This window comes from Schistocerca nitens, chromosome 1 (genome assembly GCF_023898315.1).
Source record: "Schistocerca nitens isolate TAMUIC-IGC-003100 chromosome 1, iqSchNite1.1, whole genome shotgun sequence".
NCBI classification, from domain to species: Eukaryota; Metazoa; Arthropoda; class Insecta; order Orthoptera; family Acrididae; genus Schistocerca; species Schistocerca nitens.
Window position 1 is genome coordinate 232,906,393 of NC_064614.1, and position 20,071 is coordinate 232,926,463.

Genomic DNA, 20,071 nt, shown 5'->3' on the forward strand with positions numbered 1-20,071 from the left:
AGTGCTGTGTGTTGTTGCAATGCAATGGCAAATGTTAGAGCAATCAGTAAATAGAATTTTATTTAGTTTATACAAATGCGTTCCATCAATATACTTCAAATTTGATGACTACTGCCAACGAAAGACATTTCCTACAAAAATATATTTCTATCTCACCAAGGAATAGATACTGACCAATCCCCTCTGAAGTACTTTGCAAGTAGTCTAAACAAAAATGTTTGTGTTACCACCCACTTCAGCATAGTACAACGTAGTGTATAGATGTGAATGAATGCAATATAATTTATCTTGGAAATGAAGAAATCAAGTATAACTTAAAAATTGAACATACTTGTAATTCATTCTGTCTCATTTCTAGATCTTCCTTAGCTTTCTGTAGCTGCTTCAATTGCTCCTCCAGACGCCGAATCATATCTTGTGCGGCTTCCAAATCTTGCTGCCTTTTTGCCATTTCTTCTTGCATTGTACGCAAACGTTCCTCATACTCTTGCTGTTTTTTCTCAGCCCTCTCTCTTGCTGCTATTTCCATCTGGAGCTTTTCCCTGGAGGATAAACAATTAGATATATGAAAGGGAGAAAAATTCAATTACCACTAACTGATTCTGGTAATGGTAATAACCTTTGTTGCTGTTTGGCCAATTTTTCTTCACGAGCCTGAGACTTCATCTGCTGAACATCTATGGTATCTGGTTTTCTCCTCCTCATATACAATTCATGATTCCCCATGCATAATGCTAAGATACGTTTGTTAATACGCACACGTGGAGCAAAGAAGACAAAATCAGGTGCTTTTTTGTCGATTGGTTTTATTATAAATTTCCTGTCATTGAAAGAAATGTTGCGTATTTCTGACCATGGAAAACCTATTTTTGGTGTCAACCTGCAAAAATGAGGAAAGTACAGTAATGTTTTAATTTATATTGTGATAGTGGCACTGTAAATTATATTTGTTTTATTGTTGATCACATTTATTTTTAAAAAAAAATTTCTAACATGTCACCTTAAAAGAAGGCAGATTGAGGCTACTATTTTTACAGCACTAGAGGAAATGGTAATTTACAACTAACAGAAACAGACAACATGGTTGGCAAAATGAAGATCTCATTTCAACAACCATTTTTACTATTTTATCAGTAAGTATTCCCCAAAATTTGTAAGTGTTGTAAAACTTCAAACTTTATAATGTACATGCACACAGGTTGTAAGTTAAAAATACTGTATGCAACAAACAACCTGATATGACAGAATAAAAATTATACCAGATGTGTGTCATACTTGCAACACCAACAACAAAACTTATTTTTTCCCCTTTCATCACAAATCAGCAAAAGCCAAAGGAACAAATTCACATAGTGAAAGCACCACAGAAACACATACTTATCATCCTGTTCATAAATATTCAGTCCAAGTGCGTCAACTCCCAGCCAAAGGTCAGTACCCTTTTTGTTTCGAATCTCAAAGTAATTGACACCATACATTTCTAGATCCTGAGCAATCTTCAGATACTCCATCATGGCATCTTCCCTATAGAAAAGAAATTTTTATCACACTTCGTTTTAACATCCGCATTATATTGCACTGAATTAAGATTTGTGTTACAACATGTACAGAAAGTTAATTCTTAAAGAATTGACATTTTGATATTTGCAGTATCAAAAAGGTGAAATAATTGTAATATCAATCTGAACAAAATTCAATGTGTTGATTAATAAATTCAGTGAAGTGTTATGCTGAGTTTCAAATTAAACAGAAAACCTTTAACTATGGGGTAAAAACAACAACACTAGTAATTATTTTTACAAAATTATTACAATATTTCCTACTTCAGTGAAGTCCTGTACTCACGTAAGCATTCCTTTATGTTCATTCCACCAAGTTGTGACACTCTGCTCCCATTCCTCTTTAGTCATCTTGTGTTGATCCATCACACTAAATTAAAAAATAATCACTCATGAACTCTTGCAGTGGAACTCAACACGTTCACTATTAAGTTTATGTATAACAAGCAAAGCACTTACCGTTGTGGCAACAGTCGGTCATTTGCCAGAAATCCTGGTGTATGAATTGCTTTATTGTAGTCACCATGCCTTGCCTGAACTGCATAAGAAGCCAGTAACACTGAAGTTTCTGGAGGACAATATATCTCATCTGATAATATAGCATTTTTCACCTGCCAAAGAAAAATTTACCTTTTTGAACATGTGGATTTTACAGGAGGCATAACAATTTTACAGGATTGTTAACAAATATCTTTAACAGCTACAGTTTGAAGATTTCTGTAAATGTTGGAAATGCGGACAAGAATAATATGCAGTACAAGCAATGAAACAGAAGACAAGCTATCTTAATCGTATGACATGTTATGTAAAACATGCCACACAAAACTAACTTACAGCATGGTTTATCAATAGCAGCAGATGCACTAGCAGGTCCAGAGAATGATCACACAGTCTCCGACAGCATTAACAACTTTTAGACGATGACATCATGAAGAGATATGTTCTCAAATCTGGTAATACTGGCAGTATTGCCTTTAACCACATGAAGCACAGCTATAGTAACCCAATTTTGACTATCGTAAATAATGTTTGTCAATTCATAACCAAACTTTTAGCAGACAGAAGGACCATGAAACAATTGCTGTGATGTAGCAGGAGGGGTACCAGTGTTATACTTCTACATCACTTTTACACGGTAGGGGACACCAATGCACACGACTGTACACAATAGTGGTGAACAAGTAGGTTGGAAGTTTAACTTGTCACTGTAGTTCAACATATACTGGGTTTAACAGAAATGTTGCAACAAACTCTTTGGGGAGTTGGAGTACTTCATACGGATCGATAATTGAGAAGCAACCCATGGCCATAAACATCAGAGGTAAGTGGTAGCAGAGGTCAAAGATGAGAAAGAAAACAAGCATGCTTCATCTGAAACATTTAGTGGACATAATAAGTACATATTGTGTACAAAATTAATACAATTTTTTTCTTACAACAGATGCTTTACATTTGCAAGATCAGATGCCACATGTATGACGCCACATGTTTGACTGCCAGCTTGAACATACCACAGTTTCTTTGATTGTTGCAGCCATGCAGGGATGTTTGGCATCTGACTGTGCAACTTCATGCATCTGCTGTCACACCAGAGCTGTCCTGATACCTTACACCATGTGCACTAGTTATGTCCAATAAATGTTTCAATTATGTGCTCTATCTCAAGGAACCTAAACGTAGAAACCAGGAAGATTTATTAAAGAATTTTGTCTTAAGTGTGGCCTAGCACTGCTCAGAAACATGGATTACAGGTGCATGTGACATGAGATGTTTGAGGCACTTAAAATGTGGTGCTTGGGGAAGATAGGCAGCAAACCTGAAATAATGAAATTCGTAGAACAGTAGAGAAAAGAATTTTTATGAACACTATGGAAAAGAAGAAAAATTTATTGGCTACATCTATCAACAATAGTTTTCTACTTAATTTATTAAGGCGTTATTCATAGGAGGAGGAGGAGGAGGAGGAGGAGGAGACCTAAGCTGCAATACTCCAGACTGATCAGATACGGTTTGTAATCATGTAAGGAAATTAAGGTACTAAGAGGTAAGAGAGGAGTGGAAAAATATCTTTACCAAATGCACAAAGCAGTTCCGAAATATGTTTCATAGACTGTCCAAGACAGATCTCACATTAAAACAGTAAAATAATGCAAAAAAAGGGAACATAAAGGGAGGATAACATAGTTCAAATTAATGCTTGTGGACTGCAATCTTTGGCATGATTTGTCTAATTTTTTGCTGATAATGGGACATTCAACAGAATGTCATTAGAACCCACGCAATGTTACATCAAATAGAACATGTTTATGAAAATTCCACGAACCACAATAATAATGCTTAGGAAGTCAAATTATAAAGAAGCAACATAACAAGCAACTTCAAGGAGCAACAGAAAGTACATTTTACTACACTTTGAAATGATCATAAATGTGATTTCACTTGGGTAGAAGCTGACAAAGGGGACCACACCTACCCATATCCATTGATTTTGTTCAAATTTATAGCATGCATGGGGCCTGGCCTATAGTGGGAGCTCCAGATGACTAATAAGATGAGGTGTGAGCCATTTACATTAGTGTACTTTCTGGGTGGCTAATGCAACAAACAGCACAAAACTAATTCGAAGGCCATGGGTTCTAGTGCCTGTGTGTCAATTTTTTTTATTTTCAATTTTTACATTACACTGAAAATAAATTGAAACAATGCTCAGTATACTGCTTTTATTAATATTTTTATAAAAACCATGAAAAGAAAAGGCAAGACAAAATTTGGGACTGTTTTAAGGCATACTTTATTACTTTGTATATAAAATTAGAGGCTTTTATTATTTTATGGTTTATTTAAATGGATAATACCGTAAAAAAAGGGGAAGAAACAATTTTCTGAACATCTTGCACGTTATAAATGTTGCATTATCACAACTACATGGTTGTTTTGAAGTTTCTATACAAAACAAACTTAATTTACATTTATAAATCATTATTATCCCACAGTTCAGCAGTAAACCATGCATGAACATTATTTCACCAAATATTGGTGAAAGGTAACTTGGGATTTATTTTGATGTAGTCTTAAGTGCAGATTTAAGCTTTTTATCAAATTCTTTAGCTAACAATACAAAAAGGAAGCACATGAGGATTCACATTAATACTGCATGAGGGCAATCTTCATCTTCGAAAATGTCATTGTGTAATTGTGGTTTTGCTTTCCTCCTCCTCCTCCTCCTCCTGAGTCAATAAACAGAAGATATTTCTTCTGCTGCACATAGGATTTCATCACATCAAATGCAATATATTGAGCATTATCTCTATTTGTAATGTACGTAACTTAAAAATTGAAAAATAATATTTTCCAAACAGAGATTCAATCCCATCATCCACGTATTACCATTCTGGACTATTCCCACCGTGCCAACCACTGCCTGGAAATTGTGCTAACTAATGTCTCCTGCCTCGCCTGACCCACATCAAAACTTATCTTTTCTAAACACTGACATCTGGAGCTTCCCTTCTGTCACTCACTCCTCACCATTCATGCATACACCAAACATTTGGAGGAAACCTGTGATGACAAACAGGTGTGGTCCCCGTGTGACAAGAAAAACAGCAAGTTAAGTGTAATGAAATTCATATCCCAAGATCACAGCCAAATTATGGACTCCATTCTGATCAGAAAATGAGTATTTTTTCTTTAGAACGTAGCATACAGAAAGTCTTATGCCACAAATACTGCACACTGGCAGGTTCTATACAATGTCCAGGCATTGGATTCGCCGATCTCTGATTCTAGTTCCTTGCATCCTGCCACCAATCCTCACAATGTGTAAACTTCACCCTCTTTAAACATATAAATGAGATGTGATCAAAAAGTAGCTTGAATTTTTTTCTTGAAGTGTCTTTAGTCATCAACATCAAATTTGTCCCCTTCAAAGTAGACCCCATAGGCTGTAGTAACTTGTCACAGTGCTTTTTTCATTCTTGGAAGCACTTCTAGAACTCACTTTTCTTTATGATGTTCAGCTCTTTCAGCAATTCTGTTTTGATGTCCTCAATTGTGGCAAAACAGAGTCCACACAGGGTTCTCTTCAGTCTCGGGAACAAAAAGAAGTCTCAGGGTGCCATGGCCAGCACATACAGAGAGTGAAGCAACATAATGGTTTTGTCTTTCGCTGAAAAATAGCTAACTAGCGTTGAGGTGTGAGTGGGACCATCATCATGACAATTTCCAAGAGTGGTTTTGCCACAATTCTGATTGTTTTCTTTTGAGTGCTTTATGCAAACAGTGCATAACTTAGTACATTTTTGAAGCCAAACTTAATGCTAATTCTTTGATCCATCTTTTTAGTAAGTGAAAATTCACTGAGCACTCAAAAACGCATCACCTTTTCGACTGTCAACAATAAACTACAATATTCGAAACAGCTGAAAATGCAAACATATCAGGAACAAGTGTAACATAAAAAGTTTTGAAAATCTGATGTACAACACCCAGGCAGGTCAACTTCATTCTCAGTCACCGTTTGGCAGTGGCCATTCATTCTGGTGGCCAGCCAATTGTCACACTAACATCACAAATTGGGTAATGAGTGGCAGCTTTCACAGGTGGCCCCGCCTCTGATGGCGTTGGATAAATCTTTTACAGGACTGGAGTAGAAAGTGCTGGGTGGGTGGATTTGGCAAGTCTTGCAGATGTTCAAATGTGTGTGAATTCCTATGGGACCAAACCGCTGAGGTCATCGGTCCCTAGACTTACACACTACTTAAACTAACTTATGCTAAGAACAACACACACACCCATGCCCAAGGGAGGACTAACCTCGGGCAGGAGGGGCCGCACAATCCATGACATGGCGCCTCAAACTAAGCGGCCACTCCATGCAGCCGCAAGTCTCGCACCTGGGTCATCCACAGGGGTATGATCCCTTTGAATAAGATTGGTAGTAGCATTAGAATGGACCAGAATGTTGTGTAGATTAGGTGGGCAAAGGAATACCCCGTTAGAAGGGGTGGGAAGGATCTTGGGTTCCCAATTTCCGAGCATTGCGATAGAGGCTAAGTTCTGGCGAAGGATGCAGTTCAATCAGTCCAGAGTGATACCAGTTGAAGATAAGGGGGGGGAGTGCTCCTCTGTAGTTGGTTCTTGGTGATGGTGATGCTGAGATGATTAGGAGCATCTAAGGATGTGGCTTCAGAAATTAGTCTGGACTAGGTTTGGGAAGTTTTGCCTGTCTGAAGGACCTCCTGAGAGCTTTGGCATACTGGGCAAGGGCATTCTCACAACTGCAGGTACACTGTGTGTTGCCACGCTGTAATGGAGGTAACTTTTGTGTGTGGAATGGATGACGGCTGTCAGCATGCAGGTACTGTTGGTGTTTATGGGGTTTAATACAGACAGAGGTGTGGATGGAGGCATCACAGGTGGAAGTCAACATCTAGGAAGGGGCACATTGGGTTGATGAGGACCAGATGATGTAGATAGGAGAGAAGGTGTTGGAGTTGTGAAGGAATGGGGATTGAGTACCTTCACCATTAAGTACAGGTCAAAGAAATCATCAATGAACCTGAACCAGGCAAGGGATTTAGGGTTTTGGCAGGCTAGAAAGTTTTCCTCTAGATGGTCCATAAAATGATTGGCACAGGATGTCATGCAGGTATCCACAGCTGTACTGCAAATTTGTTTATATACTTTTCTTTCAAAGGAAAAGTTGTGTGTCAATATAGTTGGTGAGGTGTATGAAGTGCAAGACCTATCTCCACTCACCCAACACTTCCTACTTCAGTCCAGTCCTATCAAAGGCAAGGTCACCTGTTAAAGCATCCATGTCATACCAATTCTACTGCAATCACTGCACACTTTTTATATCAGTATGAATTACTGACCAGCTGTTCATAAGGGAGTGGTAAAAGTTGGTACCCCAGTGGCACAACCCAAGCTGAGCACAACATGCTCAATTTCAATGGCTACTTAATCTGGATCCTCTCCACCACCAGATTTTCTAAACTACACAGATGGAAATGATCTTGCAATACATCCTTCATTCCCATAATCCTCCTGGGCTCAATCTTTGTTAAACCACTGCCCCCCCCTCACACACACACACACACACACACACACACACACACACACACACACACACAGTTACTCCTTTCTGTCATCACTCCCAACGTCTCGTCACCATCACATGCAGCATCCCACAGGCTCTGGTACACATGCATCAAATGCCTAGCCCTTGCATGTCGCTCTCCCTTACGCAGTAGTAGCCAGCAAATCTGCTGCCTCCCTCCGAGCCACTAACTACCTGCCCCCAACACCTCAACCTGCCTCCTGACAACTTCATCCCAGTCCACCTTCCACAATGCAATTGCAGCACTGAGTCCAGCCACCTCTGCACCCACAGAAGTGGGTGCACACACTCATGCTTCAACAAAACTTCCTACTTATGAATATTTGAAATATACATGTAAGACATACTTCAGAAAACCTTTCATTTTTGTAGTTGCCATACCTAAAAAGTTTATTATTCATGTTACAATGCATCCATAATCCAGTGAGGAAGCAGTCATGAGGGAAACATTCCACGTGGGAAAAATATATCTCTCTCATTATCGTAAAGAACAATATCATTTAAAAAAATTAAAGCAATGTGATTTTTGTAAGCTTCCTCTTAATGGCAGCAACACAACTGACAATTCTTCGCCGAGATGTGTAGATGCATTTAGACATCTCAACGATAATCTATTTGATGAAGATTATTTCAATATATTTAATTAAGAATGTAAAATGCCAATGTTTCTCTTACCTGCAGGTAAAACAACCTCAATGTAATATCCTGTATCAACTCTTCAGCAACATCTTCTGGATAGAATTTGGCTCGGAATTTGAACTGCAGAGGATTTTCCTTCTTCACATCTTGGCTCATCACCTGAATGAAAACGAATATTTAGGGTCAGCTTTAAATTGGCAATTTTGAACTTCAGAAAAACCATTTTTTTTAATCATCACATAACTTACCCATGACTTCATCAGGTTTTGCTGTTCTCCAAAATAAATGCATGCATTTAAATAAGAAAGCAAAATTTGTTAAAGCAAAAATCTCAATAATGAAAGAGGCAGTAAATAAAGCTTTTATTCTAATATAGCACATGAACAATACAAAAATTATGTAACAGTTCAAGGCAAGACATAATACATGAAGCTTTGCGAATGAACAGTAGTAACAGTAATATAAAAATTACACAAAAAATTAGATAAACCAGATATCTCAGCAGTGAAGTCAGTAAATATGCATTTCCAGTACTCTGGGATGAAGAGCATTGCCACATACATGAAAACTGGTTTAGGGAAGAAGAGAAAGATGTTCATTTTAACAGTATTTTTCAAACAAGTAGTAAAAAGTAGTTTAGTAGTTGCTCATATAGGACATATTGGAAAAAAAAAAAAGGAGTTGAGATTACGATAAACTTAAACAGAAGCAAACTGACCTCTTACACAGGCACCGGAGAACAGCTCAACCAGTACTGTGAGCATTCTGTTTGCATCCAGGCAAAAACACACACCCCAGCTTGAGAGCCTACTGGAAGGACACACCAAGTGCAAGCTATCTTTGTTGTCTACCCCTATCATTCTTTTTCTGTTCCAGCTATCAATGATTCACAGGGAAATGAAATGGTAAGTTTCATATTTTCCTACCATAGCCATTTCCCAACATTTGTGGCAGAAAATATGTTGCTTCGCTCTTTCTAGAACATACACTATTATAATTTTAACAGTAAACCTCTCCATGATGCACAACACTTCTAATCCTGTCATTGTAGCTGGTCAGGTGACTGCATGATACTCTCACGGTTATTAAATGAACACACTACAAAATGTGCCACTCTTCTTTGTATCTTCTCCATCCGCCACAGGTTTCTTATCTTTTTGATAGGATCAATACTCAAGAATTGATTGAACAAGATTTTTATAGGCAGCCCTTTCATGGGCAATTGTCATTTTTTTTAGGGTTTGTCCAGTGAGTCACAGAGTGGTGTCTGCTTTCTCTAAAACTACTTTCATGCTCTTGGCTAATGAGCTCCACATTCACATTTGCAGGTATTTTATGGTTGCTACCATTCACAATATGAGTGCCAATTTAATAACAATGGTCTTGTCTGCCTATTTATGCTCAATGTGACATCTCTCTATGGTGAATTTAGTGCTAGTTCATGCACCACGTCTTCCTGTACTTCAAGACAATTTTCTGGCAATCCAGCTTATCCACATACAACAGCGTTATCCACGACAGACTCATTGATATTAGCTCATCCATTAGGTCAGTTATATGTAGTACTCCTTCAGGGTAGACCCGAGTTACTTTTAATATTTTGCTCCATTTAAGAATGGTATGTTGGGTTCTATACTGAAGTCAGTCATGAATTCAATAGCAAAACTGATCTGACATCTGTACAAACATTCTGTTCACTAGGCAAAAACTGAACTGTCAAATGCATTCTTGAGAGCCAGAACAGGGCACCTAACTGGGAACCATTACCTACAACTTGGGAACGGTATAGAAATTTATTGAGGTAACTTACAGAATCTGTAGATGAATTTTTAGCATATTTCAGCCCCATCAGCAACTGTGATAAGGCTAATATTTTGATGAATGAGCCTCGGTTGCACAAATTTTCTGGTCTTTACCAGATATCGGCTAAATTAATCTAGCCTGATTCTGAAGAAGGCTAGATTAATTTAACTGAAACCTAGTGAAGACCAGAAAATTTGTGCAACTGAGGCTGATTCTTCAAAATATTAATCTGTAGATGTGTCATTTTGGAACAAATAACCTCAAGTTTGATTCAAGTAGTGCATCAGTACCCCATTCCTGCACCAGGAGCACCAGCATACTGCACAGTTAAAATGGCTACTCTCACTGGTGCATAGTGTGCTTTGGTTTCATAAAACAAACTCAAGCTGTTCGGAATACATTTCACACCGAATACACTAAAGAACCTCCAAGCAGGCCTACAATTTACTCCTGGCACAAGAACTTTGTTGAGACAGGTTGTTCACTATGACACGATGAATCATCAGGTCCCCATGTGCTTTGTCTAACAGCTTAGGGAGAGCTTTTGTCCACAGTCCACAAAAATCAAAGCAATTTGCATCTCAAACAATGGATTCCACATGAGACTGTTCGGCAAGTACTGTGTAGATATTTACACTTTAAATATAGATTCACAATGGCACAGTACGTTACTGATGCACATAAGTTTGCTCGCAGGGAATTCTGTGCAGAAATGTTGCATCAAATAGATGATGGGACATTCCTAAAAACAGTAATTTTCAATTATGAGTCAACACACAATATAAGTGGTGTGGTGAACATCCACAAGTGCAGAATATGGGGTGACGAAAATCCACATGCAACCCTGGAGCACATTTGTGAAAGCCCCGAAGCTAATGTTTTTTACACCCTTAGCAAATTTAAAGTGTATGGCCCTTTCTCCCTTTGTTCTCATGCAGAAAAATGTCACTGGTATTGTGAAGCTGGATATGCTTGAAAACTAATTCCACAGATCGATGTAGATGACAGATAGGATGGTTTGGTTCAGTAACACTGTGCCACCTTATTTCCTCACGGAAGTTTGAGGTTTCCTCAATCGCTTGCCAGGTCAGTGGAGTGACTGCCACCTCACTCCCCAGACATGACAACATTGGATTTTTTCCTCTGGTGTTTCATTAAAGACCATGTTCATGTTCCTCTCCTACCAAACAATTCAGCCGATCTGAAAAAACCTGCCATTGCTCAAGTTATGCCCAATTTCTGCAACAAGTGCGGCAGGAAATTGATTATTGGTGTGATGTTTGCCACATCACAAATGGTGTAGGCACAGAGAACCAAAATGACACTCGACACTTATGTGTGTTTGCCACGAAGTGACATACCGATTCTGTAAGTTACCTGAATAAATTTCTGTATCATTCCAAAGTTGTGAAGTCCTCTTTGCTCAACCTGTATAGTTATATGCATCTGTCCAAAAACCCTTCTTTAAAACCCTATTCCAACTGGTTGAAATGCTTTATTATTGTTGCAACCAACAGACTTCTATGAGGGGAGTAAGCTCATACACATGATCTACATAACATGATCTACACACAATCTTACAGGCATCTCATCAAATCCAGTTGCCTTTCCTCTGATGAGCAATGTTACTGTCTTTTGAATTTCACAGTCACTTCTCAATATTTGTTAGTCCGGTGTCCATGCAATGACAAAGGAGGGAATTCATTGCAAAATTCCCCAATGAAACAAATTCTGTAAATCATCGGCCTTTAATCTGAAGAAAAAATTTGAGGAGATACATTCCAAATACAGCATTTTACTGTTTGGCAATGATAAATTTTTTATTTGCGTAGTGGCTGTTGGGAATGCCAGGAAGTGTGCCATGCTCCCACCCCATTAGCACTGTCAAGGGGAAAGCAGTGAGGGGCGGCCAGCATCAGCTGCGTGCCTCAGGCCTGGCACCATTATTCTTTATGTGTACAGTAACACTATAGCCAGAGGCAGCTCAACACTGGCAGCACTGAGACAAGTGAATCAACTAGAGCTAATTCTCTTTGTTTGATGAACATATGGGAAAAACAGACAAGAAGTGCCAGGATGATAGGAAATGTGTTAAGATACCAGAGAATAACCTTAAGGAGCATTAGAGGATAAAACTGTACGGGAATAATGAGTTTGAAATACATCCAACAGTAACTAAGGATGTCTGACAAGCACCACCGAGATGGAGATTGGCACAGGATAGGAAGCTGTGACAGGCCACATCAAACATGCTAGAAAATGGAGCACTTATGACCAGTACAACTACCAACATACCCTTCATCCTTTACTGTGTTTTCACAATCTTGTGCCATCATATCATGTAATGCATGAAGTTTTTGGCCCTGATACGAGGTGGAATCCAAAATTTTCATGACTGGTGCTGCCATCTGGAAAGTAGGAGTAGTAGATCTTTGCACCGCTAGGTGGTGAGAGCTATATATCTGATGAGTCAGTGTGCAAAATGGCATTCAGTTGGGAGGGCGTGTTGCGTATCCACAGTGATTTCCGTAATACTCTGTGTTTGGTGTGTGGCGATATTATAATGGATCCGCGAACAGAACAGCACGTGTGTATCAAATTCTGTAAGAATCTCAGAAAAAGTGTTATGGAGACCCTTGCAAATCATTCAACAAGTGTGAGTGGCATGCTCAGTTCAAGGCCGCCGTACAGACATCTAAGATGATGTTCACACTGGAAGGCCTGTTAGCCGCACTACACCAGACATTGTTGGTAAACTTTACCAATTGGTTCGTGCAGATTGATATCTAACCATTCAAGACCTTGCAGATGAAGTGGGTATTGGTTATGGGACATGTCAACGAATGTTGACTGATGAATTGGGCATGCATCGTGTCACCACAAAATTTGAGCCAGGAATCCTGACTGCCGATCAGAAGGCACAGCATGTTGAAGTGCGCACAGACCTTTGTCAGACCACATCTGATGATGCGACCATCTTGCCATGGGTCATCACTAACGACGAGAGCTGGATTTACGGTTATGACCCAGAGATAAAGCAACAATTGTCCCAGTGGAAGAGTCCGTCCTCTCCAAGACCAAAAAAGCAAGACAGGTGAAGAGCAAAGTGAAGACGATGATCATTGTTTTCTTTGATACCAAGGGAATTGTGCACAAAGAATTCGTCCCACCCAACCAAACAGTGAATTCCACATACTACTGTGATGTTTTGAGACAGCTCTGTGAAAACATGCAGCGATGACAGCCCGAACTTTGGCGTCAAGGGAACTGGCTGCTGAATCACGACAATGCACCCTGTCACATGTCCTTGCTCACCAGGACCTTTTGGCAAAAAATATGGCAGTTGTAGCCCAACCACCGTACTTGTCAGATTTGGCACCTTGCAATTTCGCGCTATTCCCAAAACTGAAATAAGTTGAAAGGCCGTTGGTTCGACACTAGAGATGATTCAAGATTTCCAGAAAACATTTGACCAGTGGCAGATGCGCTGGGACTGGTGTGTACGTGTGTACTTGTGTACTTTGAGGGTGATGGTGACCATTAGTCCAAAGGTAAGGTTTTTCAACAGATGGCAGCACCAGTTCTGAAACCTTGATAGCACCTCGTGTATGACAATGCCAAGGCATTAATAAACTGAGTACACGATCTCAAGTTTTGATAAAATTGGAACCCACATCCCTGTTTCACATATTTTATGCCACCCACATTTTGATCGAGTCCTTCATTCTGCTCCACTAGCTTTTAGCCTGTGCCAAAATATTGCTCTGGTCTTACTCTACCTCATGATTGTGTCTCCAATAGTTTACAGCAACTCCTGGTTTTGCTGTTTCAGTTTAGTGTGTTGCTGATGTTCCTTGTCTCTCTTCTCCACTGTTTTTATCTGCCCATCCACATCCGCATTGCTAAATTTGTATAGAATGTCATACACCATGTTTCTCGAGGGCTCTGCCTGTAATACGACAAACCAACTATCTTACATTTGTTAGTGGGAATGAAGTATTTCCATGAGACTTTACTGATATTTGGCCAATGTTTCTCAGCATGAGAAATCTTACGTTTTCATTGTTACTTTCTACATGTCCACTAGCACCAATTTTGGGCAATACTGTTAGCTTCATCTGAGTATCCACTCCCTTGAAATACTATTCAGAAGTGTGTGATCTTCGGTGAGACCTTCCTTGTTTGACAATGTAAGTTCCATGGACCAGACAAAGACAGCTCTGTTAATGGATTTTCTGCACTCACTAGTCAAAAAATCTTTAAATTCCTGGCTCATTTTGAACTGAAGAAAGGTAGGTGTCCGACTGACATACATTACAATGTAAGGATTAACATAGTAACTAGAAACCTAGTTTTTTCAGGTTCATTTAACCACATCTTAATGTCAGAGTATGAGCATGAATATGATGGGCTATGGCGAGTAGTCAATGGCCTCTTGTGGTGAACCTCTACATCGAGGAACAGAGGGAAATACTCTGCAATCTGCTAATTTCCAACCAACTGAACTAGTAAGGTATCACCCTGTTAGGCACACATTCGTTTGTAGCAGTCATAAAATGTGTGTAGGCTGAGAGCGGGCGGGGATGAATATATATCCATCCTGGATATTACCCTCAAAAGTTTCAACAATTTTCCTCACAAGGTGCACAAAACAAATGAAAGCAAACAAGAAACTTCAAGAGAAAACAGAACCATAAGTTTCATTCAGTAGCATGGATGATATCAGTGCTACCTATGATTTACACTACGGAGCTGCTGTCTATGTGGATATGATTATCCTCAATGACCTTAATTTCATGTAATTTATTCTCCTTGTGTTGGGCAGCATGGTTCCCTTCTCAGTGTACAGATTCACCTTACATACAAGCAGAACTGCCAGTAAGCGGTTAACTGTTTACACACTTTGCAGAATAATATCTTTAAGCATTACTTTAAGTGTGTGTAAATTTTAGACTTTGTCAGTAAATTGAGAAGCACATGCAACTATTAATCTTGACATACTGGGGAGTCTCAGCTTACAAATACTGTAATTTATTGAAACTGCCCATTACTAATAAATACATCCACACACTTACAGTAAACAGAGGGGCACTCCAAGGCAGTGGACATTTAAGACCAGGTTGTTTGCATCATAAAATCTAGAGAGAGAGAGAGAGAGAGAGAGAGAGAGAGAGAGAAATGAACTGAGAAACAACACATTACCAACCAAGAAAGGTAATGTTTACTGACCAACAGTGTCTAGGCTGTCTGAAAATTAATTTTAATCTGGAAAGGAACACAAAATCTCAAGTTTATCTGTTGTTCAGTGAGATCTTTTTCTGGAGGTAGATGTAAACTTTCTCTATACCTCTGTCTCAAATATATGAAAACCAAGTACATAAAATTGTGAATCAACAAAATTTTTATTACAGAGACTAGCAATGCTTTCTGTAAGCATTCCCAATACTATCACCAGAAAACACATGAACACCTAGTCACCAGAACTGAAAAAACTTTTACCAGTGCACTGTTGCGGGACAGTAACCCAGGCAGTGTACACAACAGCAGGATGTCAATAGGATGTTAACACTGTAGATGACAAACGTAACATTGTAACACTTTTTCTCATTGTTATATTAATACATCAATTATCTGAGTGTCATTTTTCAAGTTTATACCAGTTTACAATGCCAAATTAACTTTTTAAAATTTCCGAGATTCCTACTTAGATGAGCCACCCAATATTGAATCTTAGGACATTCAGACATTCCCTTTAAGGGCTTTACAGTTCTGAGTGTCTCTGAACTTCTTTCAACCCATTTGAATGGGCTCAACCACCAGATCTAAAAAAAAAAAAAAAAAAAAAAAAAAAAAAAAAAAAAAAATGAGCCCTCAAACTTAGAGACCAATGATAACCGATCAGATCAACACATCTCCATATATTTCGAAGAGCCTGACAAGAAAACTCAAGTTTGATATTTGTGCAGGCATGTCCATATCTTATTGTTTACAATGTAGATTAGTTAACACTTATTTCTAAAAATATAATCAGATCTGGAAACAATTATTAAAACTGTGAATGATAGATCTTTGTTGCAATTTAATATCTTGACAGGTAAGTTAGGGCAGGGAAAACAAACGAAAAACTTTCAAGCATCAACTAGTTATCTGAGATAAAACCAGTAATTAGGTAACATTTAAACGAGAATAATGAATTTTAAATTTGGTGTGCCAAATAACTAGCGCGACTACAGTTGCGCTTATTTACTCGTGCTGATAAAATTAAATTGTAACTGCCAACAACTGCTAAACTCTCTCCACGTACACTTTTTCTCGCTACTTAAATTTCCAATCCAGAACGAAATTTATTTCGAAATCAGTAAGACAGTTAAGAAAGATTAACTAAACGTACGATGATGTCCGATTTCAGCGAACTTCTTGATCTACCATCAAAATTATCTGGTTGCCCTTACGTTTTAATGTCTTATTTTATTTAGAAGATTACCGTACCGCGTTTACTTCTGATAAACCATCTAGCGATATTTTTAATGTACGAGAATCGAAACGAGGGGCTCGCTGTTCACATGATGTAAACACTAGAGGGGCGGTTATAAGGATTCCAGGAGGCGTCCCCTTCTCTCTACTAATTCCTAACATTTGGCTCAGTCTTTATTTCAGCGTTTCTAAAGGCAGTTATGTCGTTCCTAGTATTTAGTGTTTCCTTAATAAAAGCAAAGACGTGCTTAACTACTACGAATACTGTGCCGTGCTTCTCTAAACAGTACAGTAACTTTAACGGATCTCAAGTTTAATATCTATTACATGCTTCAACGAAAACGATTGTTGGCCTAAGCGTAGTATTAGTTCTACCAACAATGAATATCTCTTCATTCGTAATAGGCTAATGAGTTTTACACCCTTATCACAAAAACATGACGATAAAATTATACTATAAGGTGTAAAAGTCCCAAGTAGTGTAATGAATAGAAAAGCCATTATGATAAAAAGCGCGTTGACTGGAAATTAGAGCTACAATCAGCGTCCAACAATGGCCTGCCACAAATGCCGTAAAATTCTTGATTAATTAATGGAAAACATCACACCAGATTCATATATTTTTAAAAATCCGACTTTCATACTGACAATCCAAATCCAGTTTAATTCTGTCAGAACAACAATGCAACAGCATTTTGCATGTGCACTCGAAATTAAAGTTGCTTATATACGAATTAATTAGAAACAGTCAACTGTATCTAAGATTCATGGTGCAATCCAGTTTTGATTGGTCTGAACATAAGGTTTAGCCAATTAATGGTGAAAGACTACGTGCCAAAAATTTCACTAAAAGTTTTATATGAATTTGCCAATGTAAATTTATCAAGAAACTGGTCTCACACTACATTATCTGAACAAGGATACACAATACAGTCGTGAAACTAGCCGAAGTTTTCAAGTGCAAGTAAATGTTTCTTCAGTAACAGTTTACACGGGCGTCGAAACAGTTTTCGGATGACCACAGTTCCGTATCACTGCTGCAGCTTTTTTGTCCGGTTTGGCAGATGTTTCATTCAGAAATGGTGACAATGTGTGTGGACCCAATTGAGGCCCGTGGTAAATGCAAATAATCTCACGGCGGTACATTTTCCATCCGCAGAACTACTCGCGAGGAAAGCACACATTACGTCTGCATGCAGTCCCCACATCCGGTTTTCGTAAACAATTCTCATTTCTGTTTCTGGTCGGTCAGGTAAGCACCCAGGGAAGGCCTCTGTCATTTCAGTATCTAAGAATCTGTCCCAAAATTCTGCCCATCCACATCCGCATTGCTAAGCATTTTATTTTGGAAATGCGATTGCAACTGCAGGTTTTTCATGGCAATCTAAATTCGTTCCCTTATTGGGGTCATTATCATGTTCCTTCTTAATTTTAAGAAATTCGGTTAATCCGGAATAGGTGTCAGCTGTGCAGCGCCTGAGAATAATTTTTTTTTTAAACTGAGCAAGAAGTTATCCACCTACTAACTGAAGAGAAACAGCGGTCTTGCTGACGAATCCGGAAAACGAACATCCGATGCCATTCGAGTAAAATAAGATCGGTACACTAGTACTAAACCACGCTAGCCAAGTCCATTCATCTAATCCCGTCAGCAAAAATCAGTTTCCGACATTAGATTTTCGTCTTCCGCAACGTAACTACCTTAGTGACTTGATATACTCATCTTTCGCATAGGGATAGAGGAAACTTACCTGAAACTTAAAAGTAGTAATTCTTCAACTACTACTAGTTTAACGATTGCGTATCTCTTATATTATTTCCAACCGAATTCATGATACCTCATCTAACCCAATTAACGCAGTTAGCAATCACAGCAGTAGCTTTACCTCCTTAAATAGAAATGTCAAGGCATGACAATTTTTTCCGTCAGTACCGTAATGTATCAGTACACCCAAAGGCATTGCATTTTCCGAAGTCGTTACAGTGCTGTGATGTTTTAACTATTTCCTCTTACCGCTGGGTTCAGAAGAAGCGCGTTAACGGGATGTGTAAAAATTTGTATACACACACGAATTTGAAATTCAAGCAGGAGACATACTGTACTAGTTAAACAACTTTACATTTGCCGGAAATATACGGATAACAACTTTTCACAGTTAGTGGCTTGGGTCGCGAACCTTAAGAAAGCCACTACCAGTCTGGCACTTGGTAAGCAAATTAAGATACTTTAATTGCACTACCTTGAAAACTTCAGTATGTATGGAAGAAAAAACTGATGAGAAAACAGACAGAAAATAAGACGCAGATATTTTTATGGAATAATACCGTGGGTTGTTCACCAATTCCAAGTTCACGGAAAGTCAAGGGCATAACTGCCTCCAACAGGGCCAGGACTAGTATCCCAATGCGAGGTTTATGTCAAGCACGAGATAAAGTCACTATTGTGGGAGTAATTCTTTCGTCCACAACGCCAAGCAGTTAAGAATGGCATGGACGAGATGTCCTTCCTGTACGAAGCCATGAGAAACCAAGACCTCAGTTCACGGTAGACATACTGTTGTGCTACATGCCTATATAAGCCCACAACTGCCTATAGTACAGGGTGTCCATAAAATCCGGGCACACTTTGTATTATTTATTGCACAAGAACCAAACATTGCACAGATATCATACATATGTCATTTTGAAGAAAAACCCTGGAAGTTTTTTTTCCTATGTATACCGATACAGCATAGTTCGGTAATTTGCCGATAGTAAGCGCTAGTCGCAAATGTAGCGAGTTCAGGTATGGACTGATTTTGTGTGTTGGAGTTCGACAAAAACGAGTGTGGTACAGCTGTTCAACGGATGTTTAAAACTAAGTAAGGTGAGAAGCCACCAACAAGGAAGGCCATTTACCACTGGACAACAAATTCGTTACAACGGGTTGCTTGTGCCCAGCAAAGAGAAGCAGACGACGACAACAATGCCGTGATGGGACGGGAATGCAAGATTCGGTTACCGTATTGACGTCTGCCGGGTCACTCTTGGTTTGCATATCGAATGTTTGTAAAAAAACTTTCAGAATTTCTCTTCCAAATGCAATACGTATGACATCTGTACATGTTTAGTTCTTGTGCAATAAATAATTTAAAGTATTCCCGGACTTTATGTACACCCTGTATTATTGTGCTATGTCAATAGAGCTAAGAACTTCTAAAGCTTTGAAGTCTTCTCCGTGGATCATTCTGAGCACTGTGAAAACGGGCATGCGTCAAATCAGTGGATAAAAGGAAACCCGGAGTACTCAGAGCCGTTATGTCGGCAGCAGTTCAAGGAATGTGTGCCGGGCACGCTGCAGTGTCGCCTACTGCTAGCTTTCACGTCTTCTCTCCCATTTGAGCCAGTGCTGCGCTACATATGCAACTCCAATCTCCAGTCTTAAAGTGAAATATTAATTACCGGTAGCAGTATCACATGAAGACATGACAGG

The 20,071-nt window shown here is 38.9% G+C and overlaps 1 protein-coding gene across 2 annotated transcripts in view; it reads right to left on the minus strand.

The window, feature by feature from the left end:
• Positions 1-20,071, minus strand: part of LOC126246277 (moesin/ezrin/radixin homolog 1) — a 96,407-nt gene that overhangs the window by 12,972 nt on the left and 63,364 nt on the right. For both annotated transcript variants that reach the window (XM_049948383.1, XM_049948382.1), the window contains 6 exons: positions 8,359-8,481; positions 2,019-2,170; positions 1,846-1,929; positions 1,378-1,524; positions 620-880; positions 332-542 (listed from right to left, as the gene is read on the minus strand). In XM_049948383.1, the coding sequence (XP_049804340.1) occupies positions 332-542; positions 620-880; positions 1,378-1,524; positions 1,846-1,929; positions 2,019-2,170; positions 8,359-8,481 (978 nt within the window). The remainder of the gene's footprint in view (positions 1-331; positions 543-619; positions 881-1,377; positions 1,525-1,845; positions 1,930-2,018; positions 2,171-8,358; positions 8,482-20,071) is intronic.